Source organism: Heloderma suspectum, chromosome 3, assembly GCF_057233095.1.
Source record: "Heloderma suspectum isolate Gila_16-S chromosome 3, 16-S_ref, whole genome shotgun sequence".
NCBI lineage: Eukaryota > Metazoa > Chordata > Lepidosauria > Squamata > Helodermatidae > Heloderma > Heloderma suspectum.
In genome coordinates, this window is record NC_139460.1 from 131,108,359 (window position 1) to 131,128,506 (window position 20,148).

The following is a 20,148-nucleotide window of genomic DNA, read 5'->3' on the forward strand; positions in this document are numbered from 1 at the left end:
TGTTTGTGACAGCACACTTTCTAGGATTGAGGGAATTGCTGTGTTTTCTCATAATCATGGGTGTAGCCACTAGGAAGGTTTATTCATGGAGGTCTTGTTCCATGCTTTGGTTTTCCAGTTGTGGAGGTGGGGGGGAGGCATTGGAAGGAACCCTATCATATGGTGGGGGCGGTGACAGAATAGGAGGGCAAGAGAAGGAGATCCTTCTTGAGATGAGAAGAATGGAAAAGAAGGCCCCTGGCTTCCGGCTCTGCCCCACCTCTTCAAAGGTATTGGGGAGAAGAGGCTGGACAGAGAAGGGAGCTTCCTTACCTCTGTACCCTCCTGTCAATTGCAATGATCTGTGGCTCTTCTATATAGGATGCAATCCTAAAATCAGTTAGTCGTATGGCTAACGCTACGCAGGCTTTCAGCAATGGGTGGCATTTAGCAACCTCTCCTTAAATTGTTGTTAGCTATTCCCTCCTCCCTTTTTGCATGGGGCTGCTGATGGCTTTGTGGCTGATGGGAATCTGTGATATATACACCAGAACATAGTAATTCTGTGTTATGTAGAAGTAAGTCTATGGAAATGATCTTGCTTGCATACAGTCACTCTGACCTACTGAGTGTGTGTTTGAGGAGAGAGTGAACATAAGAACAGTTCTTACTCAATTAGGAGCCACATACAGAAGGTGGATGTTATCGATGTGGCTACCCACATCCAGCATGTGTATATCTGTGTGGTTCTGGTCATGAGATTAGGACTGCAGATATGGTGCTGACCATATGCTATCCATTGCAAAAGTGAGTGCTACTGCCTTCACAATGTTAACTGTAGGGTTTGAAGGAACTGAATTTTTCCTTCTTCCCACAGTCACCACCTCCATCAAAACCAACAGCTCCAGCACAATCTTAGGTGCAGGGGTCTCTGAACTGGGTTCATTGTCTTTGAGATCAGAATTGCTTGACTTCTTAGAAATAAGGAATAAACGTTTTAAAAAATTTACCTTCTAAAAGTACTGCTGCTTTGTTCTTGTGTTGTAATTCAAGGAGAAAGAGCTGATTTAGTCATATTTGGAGCAGACCTATTGAAATTGCTGGGACATAAGTTAATCATGGCTACAGTCCCATTTATTTTAGTGAGTCTACTCCAAGTAAGACTAAACAGGAACTAATCCATTGTCAAGTGAAACATGTAATGCTTATATGTATTTTTAAACCTGTAGAAAAAAAATCTTGTCCTTATAGCTTTTTTGATGAATAAAAATGAGAACCCTTTTTCTCTTTCTTCAGCAGGAATGCTTAGGTTAATGTTTATGCTAAATTTGACTAAAACTGGTTTGCCAGTGAAGGAATAACTGTAATTAAGCTGAATTACAGAGATAGATGCAAACAACAAACAAAATACATGAGTGTGCAGCTCTACCCTGAAAAGTTCTCTTGGTTTTGACCTTTCTCTTGCATAAAGGAGCAGATTTTTCCATTCATGACTTCATTTTTTTGACTGCAGTAATAGCATAAAAAAGGGGCCGCGGTGGCTTAGTGGTTAAGACGCTGAACTGCAGACTGGAAAGTCGGCAGGACAGCAGTTCAAGACCCGAGTGCTGCATGACGGAGTGAGCTCCCGTCTTCAGTCCCAGCTTCTGCCAACCTAGCAGTTCGAAAGCAAGAAATTGCAAGTAGATAAATAGGTACTGCCTCGGCAGGAAAGGTAACAGCGTTCCGTGCACCTCGGTGTTCAGTCATGCCGGCCACATGACCACGGAAGCGTCTTCGGACAGCGCTGGCTCTTCGGCTTAGAAACGGGGATGAGCACCGCACCCTAGAGTCGGACACGACTGGTTGGGGACACCTTTAATAGCATAATACTATGTTTAGAAGAGCCTTTTAAAAAAAATCCAAGCTGATTGCGGGACTAATCCACATGGAGGAGTTGGTCAAAGCATAATTTTTGTCCATTTAAGTCTACACTGGTCTGTTGTGTGAGCTCACCTTTGATGAGCTAATATGGTAGTGCAGTTTTCAGTAAGACAATTGGTTATATTTTGTCTTATGAAATACTATTCTATACGCACATAACTTAGTCTCTACCTTGCATCTGCTGAATCTTCCTTTAATTTAATCAAGACTAATAAAACCTTTCTTAAGGCTGTAATACTAACGTACTTATCAGGAAGTAAGTCTCATTGAGTTCATTGGGAATTACTTTTAATATGTTTGGGATCAGCTAATGAGGGTACAATCAAGTGCATATGCCTCATTGGTTTCAGTGAATTTTGTGCACGCTCATATCTCTTCAAATGTTTATTTCTGGCCAAGTCAATAATTTCATACAAACCATTCTAGCCTCTTTCAGTATGATTTATCGGTGCAGAAGTGAATGTGGGTTGGATTGTAGTCTTGAATTATGCAATGAGCAATGTACCTTTTTATAATACTTGTAGCATAATCCTATGCATGTTCACTTTGAATTAAGTCACGCTGTGTTCAAGGAGGATTACTACCTAGTAAGCATTTTAGGAGTTCAGCCTTAGTGTGCAAAGTTGATGGATTCTGTAGGGCACACATGGGCAACATGAGAATGTCATGAAGCCTTTGTCCACTCTCCGTGGCATCTGTGGAGCCCCCAGAGCTCCCTGCCCACTCCCCCCCCCCCGCTTCTCACTTAATCAGCCATCAGCTGGGCAGTGTATGGAACTGATAGCTCTTTCCCTGCTGCTAACAGTAGGGTTAAAGCCTCTCCCCCCTCCCTGCAATCTGGATTAGAATAACTGGGGGCAGCAGGGGCAGGGGGGGGCTTTAAATCCTCTCTAGCAATCCTGCTTGATCTCATCAGGCAGGGAGGGAAGATTTAAATTAGAGATGAGCTTGAGTTTTGCTGATTCGCACATCAAGTTACTTGATTTCCTCCTTGAAGCTCATACCGACTTGAGTCCATATTACATTTTAATCTGTTTTTTTTCTTTTCCCACAAACATTTGTGTGCATTGTTGTATGCATTTTTTCAAATGTACACATCAGTTGTGAGCATTTTTTGAATGTACATATTTTTGCATTTTTTGGTGCAAATTGCATCTCAGGATTGGAAATGTACAGGCTTCAACCTCCAATTGCCTTTGGGACCTCATTCTGGGAGGTGTGAATTGGCTGAATTCTGGACCAAAGCAATCAGATGAATTTCTCATACATCCCTAGCTTGAACCTTCCTATCCCTGAACACTGAGATGTCAGTAGGTGTGGGGAAAAGTGTGTGTGTGTGGCCCCCGACCCAGCACTTCATGTGGCCCTCAGTGCCAAAGAGTTTGCCTACGCCTGCTGTAGAGTAAAAGAACTTAGAACCAAACTGGAATCTTCTGAAAAGACAGCCTTCATTTTGCATAACTTCTGGTTTCTGAGGTGAATAAACAAATGCCAAATAGGTAATATTTTGTCATTCACTAAGTCAGTGGGTAAGTTGGACTCTAGCCCAGTTCAAATCCAAAGGCTTTGCTCAGTGGGCTGCATGCTTTGTAGATATATTTTAAATGGTTTTCTTTTTTTTATTTTAGACATGAATAGGACATTTCCAGATAATGTAAGATTTCGCAAAACGGCAGATCCCTGTTTACAGAAAACACTCTACAATGTATTAGTGGCATATGGGCATCATAATCAATCTGTGGGATACTGCCAGGTATGTAACTTTACAAATACAAGTACGTATTTCTTTTGAAGTAATAGGATTTTCAACTCTGGTAGGCTTGATTGCAATGCAAGCTTTGAGCAGTGTAGGGTTCACACATGTTATCTTCTCATCATTGCATTTTACTAATTTAATATCCTAAATGTTAGCCAGATCCCAATAGTTTCTAGTTTGCTTCCTTCACTTGTGCCTTTCTAACCATATCCAAAATAGCCTGTAAGATTGCTGCTCAGGGCTCTCACACCAGATCTGGGGCTGGCAAGGCCTCGCATGCCAACATTCCCAGAAATAGTGTGCATCACTGCATATCAAACTTGGGTCCAACCTCCAACCCCTCCAAGAGCATCAGAGGCTGCAAGATGATAATGGGGGTGGGGTGGGAGGGAGAAGTGCAATTTAAGGACAAAGGGCACTGATGGCATGCAATTAGGCATGTACCTCAAAGCTGTTGCCTTCATTTTTATTTTTTTTTTGACACATCAATTCAAACTTGCTCTTCTGGAAGCAAGTCTTACTGATTTCAAAGGAACATAATGCCAAATCAGTCTGGAGGCTGCAAGCTAAAACCAAAGTATCCCGTTTAGCCACAGCAGGGCTGGTGGTAGAATCCAGTGGTTCCTCGGCATAGTGCTGCTGCTGGGCCCTTTAGCTGCCTGCCTGCCAAGGCACCTCCACCACCAAGCAGAGCCCACACTTGCCCAAGCCCCTCACCTGCCCTGTACCCCAATGTACATGTAAAATGTACATTTTACATGTACATTGAGGTACAGGGGAGGTGGGATAAAATGTACATTTTACGTTGTAAAATGTAAAATTTTACATTTTAAAATGTAAGCAGTTGAAAGGCTTACACTTTAAAAAATTAGGCACTTCATCTTAAAAGAAGGAAAAGCCTTTTCAGCTAGATGAAAGGTTATGTATGCTGAACAATGCAGGAGGCCAGATTTCATTGCTTTTGAGCCCCTTTAAACATCCAAAGAGTACATCGAACAATGCACATGGATCTGAATAACCTGCGCTTGTGTTTCAGGCCTTTCCTAAATACATCTCAGTCCGGTAATGTTAATGTGTCAGACATGTAACTCGTTATTGAGAAATGTAACTGTGAACTTTCCCTTCAAAGAGTTAAAACAGGTTTGTTTTGCTGTTATGTGCAGCAGTACTGTTTTATGCTGGCATGTACGATTAGTGAATGTAGTTGTTCCCTGAATGTCTTCTGAGGGGCAGCGCTTTGTGCCTGCTGCAGTTTAAGTGCCAAATAGCCCTCTGTCACCATGGTTGCTATTGTCAAGCAAACTGGCAGGATAGGGACTGAAAAGACATCCTCATAATGGCAGGGCAAATCCCCCAACATCGAACAGTTTTTACAACAGCTGTTGGCTTTTTCCAGACTGGTGGGGTGGGGGAGAATTGAAAACAAATGTTTTTGAAGAGTGCCTGTTAGATGGGGAGAGATGGTTATGAACTCTTGGAATGTGAAAAGAACAATTGGTCTTATTTTGAATGAACGGACATGTTAGCCCTTGAAAAAAGTCTTGATTTCTCCATGTATCCTCTGTATTGGACTTATCTTCTTGCTTGAGCCCAAATTGGCAGGGTGTATGAGATAAAATGAATAAGTATTATTCTCCCACCATGGAAGAGGATAGTAGGAAGATGAATAGTGATTGTTGCAAGCTGGGAGGGTTCAAAAGAAAATGAAGTAACTGGAGATGCGTCCAAAGGTTAGACCTGAACGAGTGCAACTGATACTAGTGTTCATGAATATTTTAAAACAATCTTTCAACTTATACACTTAAAATTTCCAGAATAGCAATTGCCATAGGTGTGGCTGGGTGTTGCTCAACTTTGTTGCAAAATAAATCTATTTTTATATTTAAAAATAACAAACTGCAGAAATACAGCACTGTCGTAAAATGAGACAATTTATTACCATAAGTATATAAGCTTATAACATGACAACATTTTATGTTGAAGCAACATTTTATGTTGTACCCTTTTACGGTACTTGAGGCAGATCTCTTCCCCACACCAAACCACAGAGAACATTTAGCACACATTTCTTATACAGAGCCTGTATTTTTGTTCTGTTTTTTCCTCTGTGCCAGATTAGCTACATCACAGATGGCTGGGTTAATTGCCTATTGACCACTTAAGCCAGGGGTATGGTGCATGTGCTCCTCCAGATCTAGTGAACTGCAACTCCCATTAGCCCTAGGCAGCATAGCCAAAGATGATGGGACTTGCAGTCCAACAACATCCAGAGAACCACACACATCACATCCTTGACGTGAGCCGAAATATGTATATAGTCAGTTGTAGAATTCGTAAGTGGTATTAATAACATGTAAATGGATATTACCCCAAGAAACATTTCATATTATCATTGGTTTAAAGCAAAGGAGTGTATTTGGAGTGACTAATAAATGAAAACTACAGGAAAACATACTCCTTCCAGTGCCAGCTGAAGACCTTTTTATTCTCCTAGTATGTTAGCATTTTAGCTTCCTGGTCTTTTAGTTTTGGTGTTTTAAATCTGTATTTTAAATCTCTGTTTTGCTGCTAGGTGTTATTCTGGTTGCATTGTTATATTGTGGTTTTAATGCTTTCATATTTTATATTGTTTTATCCTGCACGCTTTGGTTTTAATTTTTGTGAACTACCCAGAGAGCTTCGGCTATTGGGCAGTATAGAAATGAAATAAATAAATTAATAAATATTCCCCTGTATATAGCGAAATGCCTTTTTTATTCTATGTATTTATTGTGCAGTCGCAGTAGTTCGGTTTTCATCCTGTAGTCTGTCGGCTTGTGAATTTGTATAATCTTAACACCTTTGGGAGTAGGCAGGCTTGCTAAGGAACTTGATGGAGTTACAGTCTCCAAATGTAAATGGAGAATGGATCTACTGAATTATCAAGTCAGGGTGGCCCAGACTTCATGTTCCTTTAAATGTAGCTTCAGAAATTGATGTGCATTTAATCACATCTGCAGGCAAGACCTTGCTTGTAACAATTTCAAAATGGACTTTGATTAACATGAAGTTGATGGTCATTTGGGTTTCTCTCTGCCCACCCCCCACCCCCAGTTGGCTCCTTCAGTACTCCATTTGTCAATATGAAATCAAGCTAGATCTAGATAAATTAGACTTTTCCTTTTTATTTCAGGGCATGAATTTCATAGCTGGATATTTGATTCTTATTACAAGGAATGAAGAGGAGTCCTTTTGGTTGTTAGATGCTCTCATTGGTCGAATATTACCTGGTAGGACAGATTCTCATCTTCTATTTGTGTTGCAGCTCATTTTCTGTGTTTGACTTAAGTGTGTAGTAGACTCGCCGATCAAATGAATAGTTTTCGGTTTCCCAGGAGTCTAATTGTATAATGCTGTTACTTCAATAAGGAGCACAGAATTTCCTAGCTTATGGAAGGCAAATCCGTGTAGGAAATAGTAACCTTTGTGTATATGCTTCCTGTGGGTGTGTCAAAATACATGTGTGCACATCCATTTTATTGACCTACATGGATGTTGCATGGTATTTTTTGATGTGGCTGTTTCCATGTAGAAGAGGCTCTGATTCCCGACACAATATAGTCTTATACAAGAAAACAAACAAAAACCTTTGACCAGTGGTGAATCCTGTCTTATAACCATGGCTAACATTCAGCCAGCATGTTAGGTCTGTAGTAGGCAGCATGTTGTTTCTGTAGTATTTATTTATTTTATCACCCAAATTTATGTACCGCTTTCCACAGTTATTGATGAATATTAATTGGCAATAAAGCTACACAGTCTACTGTGCATTACAGACCATAGCTGGCTGGGTCACACTTCAGGGAAAGCCTGTGTGAAGAGATGGGTCTTGAGAAGACATGTGACTGTCAGAACTGTGAGTGCCTGTTTAATGATAGTTGGTAATGCATTCCAGAGTGTTGAACCTCAGGAGCATGAGGCACCACCAGAAGTAGACGGCTCTCCAGACATTCCCATTCTTCCTAAGGCTGATCTCCTTTTCTCCCCCTCTTTTTTCTTTTCTGTTTTTACTTCTGAACTCTCAGCTTTGGTTTCTGGTCCTCTTCACTGGGGTTTCCTGGATAGCATTGTTGGCACTTGAACTGTCTCTTAAGAGCAGGGCTTGCTAAGGCCTAAATCTCACTGAGGTGGTAAATGTGTTTTTGGACTGTAGCACTTCAAGTGGGCTTATGTGACTGAATGTTCCTCTATACAAAAACAACCACCACATAGAAAATTAGGAGAATATTTGTAGCCTGGCCTTCTCCCTCATATGTTAGTTTTCTATGTGTATCTTCTTCATGGGGCAGGATTCCATCATGTGAGCTCCCACCTGCAGTCTGAAGCGGGGCAGACAGAGATATACTACCTCGTTGAGAAGCCCAGTGCTTTCCTGTACTTTTCAACTTGTGTTCAAGCTAATTAAATTTTTCCCTAAACCAGAGCTGCACTTCTGAAGACATCTGGATATTTGCATGTTAAAGTAATTCAGGCCTAGCTTTTAGAAGATCTAGATGCTTTAAAAGATTAGCTTTCCTAAATCCAGGCTGCTAGATAGCTCACAGTACTAGGCATTCCAAAAATATTTGTTGATGGCCATAGTTTGGAAGGCATAGACGAGCGGTTCCAAAAAAAGGAAATGCGAAAAAGGGCACAGCACAGGTTGCTTTTTGAAAGTAGCAATTGGTTTGTGAAAATCATCCAACACTGTGTACTTGGCTGAATTGTTTTAGCCAATTTACCAGAATAAGATACATGAAGACACTTTCTGCATCTGAAGAAAACTACTGTAATCTTTGTGTAACAAGAAAGTGCTACTTTCAAGGCTTGTGCCTTAATATGTCATAAAAAGCATCATTACATGGCATACATCGCTTATATACAGTGCAGGGTTTGGCATTCTGAAGTAATCAACAATGCTATCAGTTGCATGAGGCAAGAATTGCTCGTGTGAAAACTCTAATATAAGGGGTTTATGTTAAGTTGACACAACATGCAAAGTTGATACTATACTGTATTGCCTAAGGGCCAAACAAAATGTTCTTCTAATCACACTGCAGCTTTGGATTCAGATTGGGAACATGGTGATGGGGATGTGTGTGTGTGTTAAACCTTTGCCCCACCCATTTCCCATCAAAATGTAGGAAAGAAAAATCCTCAATTGGAGGTGATTTTGAGGGGGAAAAGACTCCTCTGTTGGGGGAGATTTGTGGGGAAATGAATGGTTCCGATCCCAATTGGAGCCATGCAAGCTTCCAAAGGAGTAAGTAAAACCATCACACATAGCTATGCTATGTGTGGTTAGGCAAACGTTTAATTTGGCCCTTAATCTTCTGTTTCTGGTGCCAATTTTTTTAAACACACACACTAAAAGTTTCCATGTCATTTTCTTAGAGGAGATGTTTAGAACAGTAGAATGATTACCGAACTAGGGAGACTGGAGGCGTGAGTGCTGTACTGCATAGATGTTGGACTTTGACCCAGAGCACCAATTCAGCCATGAAATTTATGAGGTAGCTTTGTGCATGAACAAACTCTGTGTTGTTGTGAAAACAAATTAGAATGACTTCATATATGCAACTGCAAGCTCCTTGGAGGAAGGGCTGGATACAAATATGTTAAAATAATTGTTCCTCTTGGAATTGATGCAAGCTTCTAAAGCAGAAGTATCTTTCAAACATGTTGATGTGTAGTCATAAGAGGTGATACAAGGTATGAATGCCTAAACTGAGGAGTAATCATGTAATTAGAAGTCTACCCTGCAACTTTCTTTTTCTCTTTCCTGGACATGGTAGCTTCCTCATTTTACCTGGCTGTCTCATCCCTTGGCCAGTAATTTTTTGTTGTCTTAAATAACAACAACAACAACATGCTTCTTTCAAAGGAAATTGAATCTTCTGTCTTTGGTTCATCTTCAGGTGAATGGAAATGGAATGCCTGGATTTTTACTCAGGGCAGCTTTTTACAAGAGAGGTCTGAAGTACAAAATCCGTAAAGGGTGATAGTATTTATTTGACAAGCACAGATTTTCACCATGAATCTGAAATGAATAAAAACATTCACTATGAAGTCACTAGAAAAGTAACTAGAAAAGACTTTACTACTGTTGAATTATTCTTGAAGGAAGATGCTATTGCTACATCTCCTGTTTGTTTTTGAGTATTGCTTTTTTAATCATGCACCAAATATTAGCCATTAGTGCAAAAAGCAGATAATTGGAATTTTCAAGATGGGAGAGAGCAGTATCTCCCCCATCCCCTCTTATCTTCTTCCTCCACAAAACAGTTAACAGTGAAAACTTTAGAAGGACTTTCATGAAGCTTATAAGCTGATTATAACCTTCCCTGAGTTAAGTGTGTTGACAACTTTTTCAGGTGGAAAGTGTCATGGAAGTTTAATAGACAGAAATATATTTTGAACAGGGATGTGGAACCGGCTGCGGCCCTCCAGGTGATGTTGAACTCCAAACCCCATCAGCATCAGCCAGCATGGGAAATGGTCAGGGATTATGGGAGTTTGTAGTCTACAAAATATGGACAGCCGCAGGTTCCCCACCCCTGATTTAGAACATTGCAATGACATTTGCTTCTAGCTAAGGGGGTTCAAATGTTGGATCAGAAGGTGCCACTGACTTTGTTTTAACAATCATTTCCTTTTTCTCTAGTCATGAAGTAAATCCATTTGCACCAGCCTCTCCCAAACTGGTGTCTTCCAGATGTTTTGGATTGTAACTCCAAACTTTCTAGACCATTGGCCAAGCTGGCTGGGACTGATGGGAGCTGCTCCAAAGCATCTGGAGGGTACCAGGTTGGGGAATGCTGGTTTACAGCTTCTTTGAAGTTCCTGAGCAGTACAGAACAATTCAGATACTCTCTGTGTTTTAAGTGTTATGATAAGATGCCCTTAAACTAAAATACAGAAGTATAGTCACATAGCCGTAGTGTTGTTCTTACGTATTGGAGCACGTTCCCTCTACCCCAGTGCAATGGTGTCTCCAAGGTCCATGCTTTATCTGTTCTTACAGGAGTGAATGATAGCCGTTCACTTATATGGGAAAAAGTAAGGAGGTGCACTTGGGGATGTGCTAAACACTTTCAGGCTGAGAATATAACCCAGGCAATTTTCATTTGGCCCTTATGTTAAGTATTTGGGCTACCTTTTTCCAGTTACGCATCCGAGCTAATTCCAAAACTCTTCTGTATCCACTTCTGCAGCAGCCTTGCATTGAATTTAAACAGCCATGTGTATGCAGTGTTCCAAAAGACGAGTTTTAAGCTTCTGCACATTGTTTATCTAAAGATGAAGATTTAAGTCTATAAAAAGTTTAGGCATTTCAACTCTCCCCCCCCCCCCCGCTATTTTTGGAGATTCTTTTTAATCCATTTGTGGCAAAGAACAAGCTTGCATGGGTCTTGAAACCTTTATTCCTTATTCACTGCAAATCTCAGTACCGCATCGTAGGTTGCAGTTGCAGCTTCATCTCTGCATTATTAAAAATATTTTAATGTTAAGACTCAAGCAAACAAAACAAAAATCCTGCTAGTGATCTTTGTTCCAGTTAGGCAAACAGAGACCGGTTGTCATGGACGGTTCTGTTGTGCCATGAGCACAAAAGCGTGTGTGTGTGTGTGTGTGTGTGTGTGTGAATACTGCATCCATCCGTGGGATAATGCATGCACAATCCTGCGCATAATAAACCCTACCTGGATCCTATGTGCTTTGTCTAAGCTTTTCCTTTGCAGGCACAGCAGTACATGCACAGCATTCAACTCCTTGTATGGCTCTATATTAGGAGAGGAGGAAACAGTTTTAAAGCATGCCACTGTCCAGCAGATTGGGAAGTGTGATGGGATTTATTTTTTGTACAACTTGGATAGGGAATATACTCACTCGGAGCAATTTACAGATGAAACAAGGTGGTGGCTTTTTTGTTTTGTCTTTAAGCAAAAAACAAAGGTAGCCATGTTGGCTATAAGAAAAAAAAATCTTATCTAAGCCAACCCAACTTCACAAAATAGTGTGCACAAGCTTTTGGGATCTCCATATCTCTTAATTGGGCAAGATGGTAAACAGGGGAAAAGTGTATCTGTTGAGTGGCTGATACAGCTAGTTACAGTCTTCAGATGGAATGTGGGAAGAGGCTGCAGATATTCAAATTATGTTCTACCAGGTGATATGATGGTTTCAGGTTGATTCTGGCAGTCCTGAGGTATGCTAGAATCAACTGCCTGTCAAGTTTTTAACCTATTGCATGACTTGGTGGGTTGCTCTTGAGAACTGGACATTGGAGAGCCAGGGCCTGCAGGAGAAGCCACCACCACCACCGGGGAAGAGGCGCACCTGCTGCTGCTGGGCCTGCTGCTGCTGCCGCCACCGCCACCACCACCAGGCCTTCCCTGTGGACTTCTGCCTTGCAGACTGCCAGTCCCTGCAGGACCAGGCCCCCAGGTACTGAGCCAGCTGTGCTGCTCCACCTGCCCCTCCCTGGAGGGGCTACATAAGCTGGCTGGCTGAGGTGGCCTGGGAGAGCCAGGGCCTGCGGGAGAAGCCACCACCACCACTGGGGAAGAGGCGCACCTGCTGCTGCTGGGCCTGCTGCCCCCGCCGCTGCAGCCGCTGCCGCTGCTGCCGCCGCCACCACCACCACCAGGCCTTCCCTGTGGACTCTGGCCTGGCATTACTTTTAAGGGGATTTTAATTTTTTTTTGGTGTGTGTGTGTGTGTGTGTGTGTGTGTTTTTCTGGGGGATTTTGTTGTGTTTTTAGGGGTGGGTAGCCTGCCTGATAGGCGGGAGCGAGGGGGCATGTGTCCACCTGATGGAGGCAGTGGGGGGAGTGTTGGGGGCCAGAAGATACCGAGGCTGGGCGGCAGGCGCTGGCGGAGCGCTAGGGGCAGGCCATGCCAGGTAAGGGGAACAAGGGAGAGATGTGTAATATCTGTCCCCTGCTCCGGGCCTGTCCAGAGACAAAGGATGGCTGGGGGAGGCGTGACCCCATCTTCTGGCCTTCGTTTGCTGCTCTGCAATGCCAGGTCTGTTACCCAGAAAACCTCCCTCATCCATGACATGATCCTGGATGAAGGTGCAGACCTGGCATGTATTACGGAGACCTGGCTGGCCGAGGCTGCTGCTCCAACCCTTGTAGCCATGTGTCCAGCTGGATTTTCGTGTGCACAGCAGCCGAGGGCTGGGGATCGGGGTGGGGAGTGGCTGTTATCTACCGAGAGTCCTTGGTCTTCACTAGACCCCCTCTCCGGGAGACCAAGGTTGCTGAGTGCATGTACTGGAGGTTGGGCCTGAAGGGCAGTCTGGGGATTCTGCTCGTGTACCGTCCACCCCGCTGCACGACTGACTTCCTGGCCGAGGTGCTTGAGATGGTCTCTGATGTGCATATACAGTCCCCTAACTTATTGGTGTTGGGGGACTTCAACGTACATTCAGAGGCTGTCCTCACAGGAGCACCTCGGGACTTCATGGAGACCATGGCCTCCTGGGAGCTGCACCATATTCTAACTGGGCCCACCCATGTAGCTGGTCATGCACTAGACTTTGTGTTTGTTTCTGGAGAAGCGGGGAGTGATCTGGAAGTTGGGGGTATATCCACCACCCCCTTGTCATGGTCAGATCACTATCTGGTGACATTGGACTTCTCGGTTCCACAACCCCTCCGCAGGGGTGGAGACCCATTAAAATGGTCCGCCCCAGGCGTCTTATGGATCCAAATGGATTCCTGAACGCGCTTGGGGATTCTCTGGGGCATGCCAATGGCCACTCGGTCGAGACCCTGGTGGGTGGCTGGAATGACGCAATCACTGGGGCATTAGATCAGGTGCCTCCGAAACGCCCTCTCCCCCTGAACCATGGTTCAATCCGCGGTTACGAGCTCTGAAACAGGAGATAAGACGGCTAGAGCGCTGGTGGCGGAAGTCTCGCTCCAAAGACAATCAGACACGGGCTAGAGCTGTATCTTCAGCCTATCACGTGGCGGTGAAGGCAGCAAAAAAGGAATATTATGCTGCCTCCATCGCATCTGCAGAGTGCTGTCCCAGGAGGCTGTTCCAAGTGGTCCGGAGCCTGGTCGGTCCTGTGGCTCCGGAACCACTGGAGCATTCTAAGGCCTCCTGTGTGGCCTTGGCAAGGCACTTTGCAGATAAAATTGATCAGATTAGGTGTGTTACTCTGCATGCTGTGGATACAGTTAGTGAGCAAGAGGCGGCCTGTGGCAAACCAGTTTTGTGGGATCGGTTCCAGCTTCTTCCTCCTGATGAAGTGGACAAGGTGCTTTCATCTGTAAGGCTGACCACCTGCTTACTTGATCCTTGCCCGTCTTGGCTCATTATGGGCTGCAGAGAGAGACTGGGTGAGGGGATCAAGGCGGTGGTGAACGCCTCCCTTGAGGAGGGAGTGATGCCATCAGCCCTCAAGGAGGCAGTGATAAGACCGCTCTTAAAGAACCCCTCCTTGGATCCTCAAGTTCTGAACAACTTTCGCCCAGTCTCAAATCTGCCATTTTTGGGCAAGGTGATTGAGCGGGTGGTGGCGGTGCAGTTGAAGGCACACTTGGAAGAAACTGATTAGGCCCATTTCATTCGGGCTTCAGGCCTGGGCCTGGGACAGAAACGGCCTTGGTCGCCTTGGTAGATGATATGAGGAGGGCTCTGGATAGGGGTGGATGCTCCTTCCTTGTTCTCCTCGACCTCTCAGCAGCTTTTGATACCATCGACCACGGTATCCTCCTGGACCGCCTGGAGGGGTTGGGCATTGGGGACACCGTATTGTGGTGGTCCTTCCTCTCCAGCAGGTACCAGAGGGTAGCACTGGGAGACGAGGTTTCGGACCCGTGGCTACTTACTTGTGGGGTGCCACAGGGTTCCATCCTCTCCCCGATGCTATTTAACATCTATGTGAAGCCGCTGGGGGCTATCATCAGGAGGTTTGGGGTGCAGTGTCATCAATATGCGGATGACACGCAGCTCTACCTCTCGTTCAAATCTTCACCAAGGTTGGCCATAGAATCCCTATCCAAATGTCTGGAGACGGTGAGTGGTTGGATGGGGAGGAATAGGCTGAAGCTGAACCCTGACAAGACCGAGGTACTTTTGGTGGGAGACAAGAGGAGGCTGGGGGATGTCGACCTGGTGTTGAATGGGGTACGGCTACCCTTGAAAGACCAGGTCCGCAGCCTGGGGGTCATTTTGGACTCCCAGCTGTCCATGGAGGCTCAGGTGTCAGCTGTGAGCTGGACAGCGCTGTATCAACTCCATCTGATACGGCGGCTGCGCCCCTTCCTTCCCGACCATCTGCTCCCATCGGTAGTACGTGCCCTGGTCTCCTCTTGTTTAGACTACTGTAATGCGCTCTACGTGGGGTTACCCTTGAAGACGGTTCGGAAACTGCAGCTGGTACAGAACGTGGCGGCTCGCCTGATCAAAGGCAGCCGCCGGCGAGATCACATCACTCCAGTGCTGAAGGAGTTGCACTGTTACCAGTTGTTTTCCGGGACAAATTCAAGGTGTTGGTTTTGACCTTTAAAACCCTATATGGTTCCTGCCCAGCCTATCTTAAGGAGCGCCTCCAGCAGCACCAGACAGGCCGCTTAACAAGATCAGCCTCGGATGGCCTTCTGTCTGTCCTATCAGCCAGGACAGCTAGACTGGTGGGGACGAGGGAGAGGGCCTTTTCTGTGGTGGCCCCCACTCTGTGGAACTCCCTCCCTAGGGAACTCCATCATGCTCCCTCTTTAATGAGCTTCCGTCGTGCATTAAAAATGTGGTTGTTCAGGCAGGCATTTGGGGTGGGTTAGGGTATTTTAGAAAATGTTTTTATTGTAGAATTTTATTGTTTTAAACTGTTTTGTTGTATGTTGTACATTGCCCAGAGTGGCTGGGTGACCAGCCAGATGGGTGATAGATAGATAGATAGATAGATAAAGGCCCTGTTCAGAAGGGTGGTTAGGCTAACCATAGTGTAGGGTGGTTAGCACTAACCACTATGAGAACCTCTGCTGTATGTGCAGGTAACCATGGCCCGCAGCATGGTTAGCCTAACCAGTCACTAACTACCATGGTTACTGTTAAACTCCGCAGTCCTCCAGATAGGCCGCCATCTATCCCAGTGACCTCAGCAGAGGAAACTGCTGTGGGTGGCCATTTTGGGGCCTCAGTGGAAGAAGCTGCTGAGGGTGGCCATTTTGGTACTCAGTGTTGCAGCAGTGGCCACTGGCAATCTTCGGGCTTGGTGGCCATTTCATGGGAGCTGTGTGGTGCAGGTTTGGGGGCAGGGGTTCTGTTGGAGGCAGGGATGGCACTGCTTGGCTAGCTGCCAGCCAGGTGAGGATGTTTTCCCTTATCACGGCAGACACAGGTGCTTGTGCCTGGAAGTGCTGAGTGCTCAAGGTCAGTCTGCCAATAACAGCAGCGTGGGATCGAAAGCATCTTTTCTCCCCATTCGCTTCCCAATTTTCATACTGCATGCAGGGATGGAGAGCAAGGAGGTTGGCTCTCAGCTGCTACATCATGTGTTGCTAGGTGGATTTTGACCATGGAAATCTGGAATGCTGGCAGGATAAGCTGGGCCAATTTCGGCCATCCTTGCTGTGAAGCTCTATGGTAGCAATCAGTTAATCACGGGGGTCTGTTCAGACATCACGCTAAGCCATGGTTAGGGCTGCTAACCATGTTGCAGCAACTGGTTATTGACTGGTTTTCCCCACCTTCTGAGCTGGGTAGCTCCTTAATGGTGGTTGCCTCAGCTATGGCATTCCCTCTCTTGGTGCCAAATGTGATGATCTTTCAGCACCAAGTAAAAGCTATTTTGGTTTTTTGGGGGGATTTTAATGTGTTTTTAATTGGCTTTTAAGTGTTTTTTTTTAAAAAGATTTAATGTCTCCTGAGGATGTTATTGCTCGTGAAAAATGCTATCTTAAATATGTTTCATTTTTTTAAGTGGTTTGGTTTTTCAATATACTTTGTAGTAAGCCACCTTGGAAATTCTTGTATTGAAAGGCAGGGTGGAAATATTTATTTTAATTTGAGATTTTTAGCCATTAAAATCTTGATAAACGCTTCAGCTCTGTACTCGGCTTGATTTTCATGACAGTGTGTTTATATCTCGCTTTTCTGTGTCTCTTGAGTCTGAACTTTAATATTCCATATGTAATAAGGTACAGGCTGTGGTGTGGTGATAGTGGAGAGAAACCATAAAGCTTTAAAGCCATAGGAATCCTCTTTTAATTTTTTAGTGTACTTCCTTTCCCCTGATCAGTTTGCTTATCAGTTTGTTATCATGAAAGCAGGGTAATTCAATAATGGCAAGTCTTACTTTGGTCTAGTAGTATTTCTAGACGCTTGGAATGATGCCCTGCTATTCTAGCACGAGAGCTTTGGCATTCATCTTATGGTCTGGTCTCAGAGACTGAAAGCGGCAACTGCTGTTCCCTTTCAACAGATCAAATGCTCAAAGGAATGTAGATTTCTGCTACAGGTGACCTATGCCTAGTTATAGAGCGCCATCTGGTGACTTCTTTAAGAATCAATTAACTTTGTGTTCCTTTCAAATGTATGTACATTGGAAAAAATGGCTCGTGGTGGGATACATTGATGCTGTCTACCTGGTATCTTTTTGTGCCAGCTGCATTTAGGCCTATGACTGCGTCAAGAACATGCCTTGGTACACACATTAGTTTCTGAGGTGTAACAGCAGTTTTTGTGTTCTTGCATTACATTTAATAATGTTGCATAGTGATTACCACATTTTCAGATGGCTGTAATGGACTGAGAATTGGCTCAGAGCAGTTTCTTTCTTGCAGTATTCCATTCAGGCTGAGATCCAGGGACCTACAAATGTGGTGGTCCTGCAGCTTGTGGTGATCACAAAACTTTCTGGCAACCACCTAGCCCTGGTTGCCTTCTTTTCCTGATTTCTCTGGGTATCTCAGAGAACTCAAGTTGTAGAAGGCAGTCTCTCAACTGATGAGAGAGAGAGAGAGAAGAGATGGATGCTGCTCTTCACTCAAATTATCTGGTATGTACAGAGAACACAGTAAATGGCAGTCACTCACTCAAAACCAGGCTGTGGAGAGGCTTGGCAGATTCTCAATCCTTCTGAGGTTCTCCAAAGCCTGATAGGAAGCGAGATTCTGATCTCCACCTTCTCCTGAGTCCTCTGTGTGGTCTCTGGTGACCACAAATAATGGCAATCTAGGTCAGCCAAAATCCATGGACCCTTTTGGAAAAGTGTTTGTCTTTAATGGTGTAACTGTGTCATGTGCCCTCAGACACAGTGCCCTCATGTGGGCCCAGGTGTCAGCTATAGGTAGATAAGGGGTGGGATATATTGAAGGATAAGCTGTAAAGGTAACACAACAGGGTTGCAGTCAGCTCTATTGTTGACTGTGCCTGCTCAATCAATGGTACATGGAACTTTTTTTTTTTTACAAGTTTGTGTTCAGAGTGACCTCCCAGTTATAATGGGTGGGCTCAAGCCCTTCACTTTTAACTGATTATGATGAATGGGAAAGACAAGGCACATATTACCTTTGAAACAGTAACAGCTTGATGGAGCTCTTCTCTCGGTATGAACCTCTGATCTGAGGCCCTCCTCAGAGTGCCTCCTCTGAGGAAGGTTCAGAGGACAGCAACAAAGGAGAGGGTCTTTTCAATGGTGACCCCCAACTGTGGAATGCTCTTCCTAGTGTGGTCCATCTTGGGCCAATATTGTCATCTTTTTGGCACCAGGTCACGTTTTCTCTAGTTCCAGGTATTTGAAGACATATGACCTTTTTATTCTGTACTGATGTTTTACTTGTTTTATTATGGTATTTTAATGGAAATTGTTTCTAGCTATTTAATATTTTGTATGTTTTAATAATGTTGTTGTAAGTCACCTTGGGACTTTTAGAAATTCAGTAAAAAATAATAATGCATTATTTATGGAGTATATGTTTTTTTACATACTAATGTTACATTGACCTCTTTAGTGGCTCAGCTTTCGTTTTCCCCTTATTCCTTTAAAGATTATTATAGCCCAGAAATGATGGGTCTGAAAACAGATCAAGAAGTTCTTGGAGAGCTTGTGAAAATGAAGATTCCAGCCGTGGCAGAGTTAATGGAAAAGCATGGCATTATGTGGACTTTGGTGGTGTCCCGTTGGTTTATATGTTTGTTCATTGACATTCTTCCAGTAGAGGCAAGTGACACATTTCTAGCTGTACGTATGTTTTTGCTTTTTAGGAAGTTGTTCAACAAGTAATGCATTGGCGGTATACACACTAGTAGTGCCTAAACAAATGTCTTTCTTCTACAGACTGTACTTCGAATCTGGGACTGCTTGTTCTACGAGGGATCAAAAATAATCTTTCGCGTGGCCTTAACATTGATTAAGCAACACCAAGGTTTCATTTTGGAAGCCACCAACTTCCCAGATATTTGTGATAAATTTAAGCAGATCACCAAAGGGCCATTTGTAACAGAATGTCACACTTTTATGCAGGTGGGCCTCCATTCTTCTAGAAAATGTATACATCTGCTTGAAAATGGTTATGGATATTGGCAGGCTTCAGAGTGTTTTGCTATAGCTGTTCAAGTATTGCTTCAATGAGTTTTCACCTAGTGTGTTTGAACGTTGGGTTGGATCCAGAATACCTGTGGACTGACTCCACCCACAGGACACCCAGCTGGACAAAGGGGAGAAAAGGCCAACAAATCACCTCCTTCCTTCAGCAGGACCCTTGCTGGATCTCATTGTTCTGTGAATGGAGGGAGTCTGGATCCAACCCAGTGTGACTATACTTTGGAAGACATTTCTCTGCATATACATGTTACTATGTGAATGACAGGAATATCAAAGGATGTGTAGAAAATACACATTGTTTCACAAAGAGATGACGATTAATAGAATTGTTTAAATATTCTCATATTACTTCCTGTGCTGTTGCAACGCTTTTCACGTAACACCTAGTGGATGGAACACTTCTAACTCAATAAGCATCTATTCAAGTATCAATGAGGGTACTAGACTTGACCAAAGCATGTGTTTGTCCTTCTTTCCCACTAAGGACTTAAAGGATCTTTTTAGTCCTGCAGTTACTTGTCCAGGGCCAGTCATAGCTGAATGGCAACTTGAAAACAATGTTTTCTGCATACTTTACAGCCTCCCCCATGCTGGTGCTCCCCAGATGTTTTGGACTTCAACTCCTATCAGCCCTAGCCAGCATGCCCAGTGGTCAGGAGTACTTGGGAGTTGTAGACTAAAACATCTGGAGGGCACCAGCTTGGGGAAGGCTATTCTACTGCCCTGGCTATCTTTTGGGCTGGGAACCGCTCTGGTGAGCTATGCTGCAGCCTCTTTCCTTCTTGCCCATGGCCGCTGTTTTTGTTAATTACCGCCACTGCATGCCAACTGCTTTTGTGGTTCCTGTCTTAAATGTTCTTGTAGGAGCTAGAAAGGCTCCTCTAAATCAAAGGCCCATCTAATT

The 20,148-nt window shown here is 44.0% G+C and overlaps 1 protein-coding gene across 1 annotated transcript in view; it reads left to right on the forward strand.

Annotated features, from left to right (window-relative positions):
- Window positions 1-20,148, forward strand: part of GRTP1 (growth hormone regulated TBC protein 1) — a 34,230-nt gene that overhangs the window by 11,598 nt on the left and 2,484 nt on the right. Inside the window, exons 4-7 of the mRNA XM_084844579.1 lie at window positions 3,531-3,655; window positions 6,831-6,927; window positions 18,688-18,860; window positions 18,978-19,163. Of these exons, the coding sequence (XP_084700705.1) occupies window positions 3,531-3,655; window positions 6,831-6,927; window positions 18,688-18,860; window positions 18,978-19,163 (581 nt within the window). The remainder of the gene's footprint in view (window positions 1-3,530; window positions 3,656-6,830; window positions 6,928-18,687; window positions 18,861-18,977; window positions 19,164-20,148) is intronic.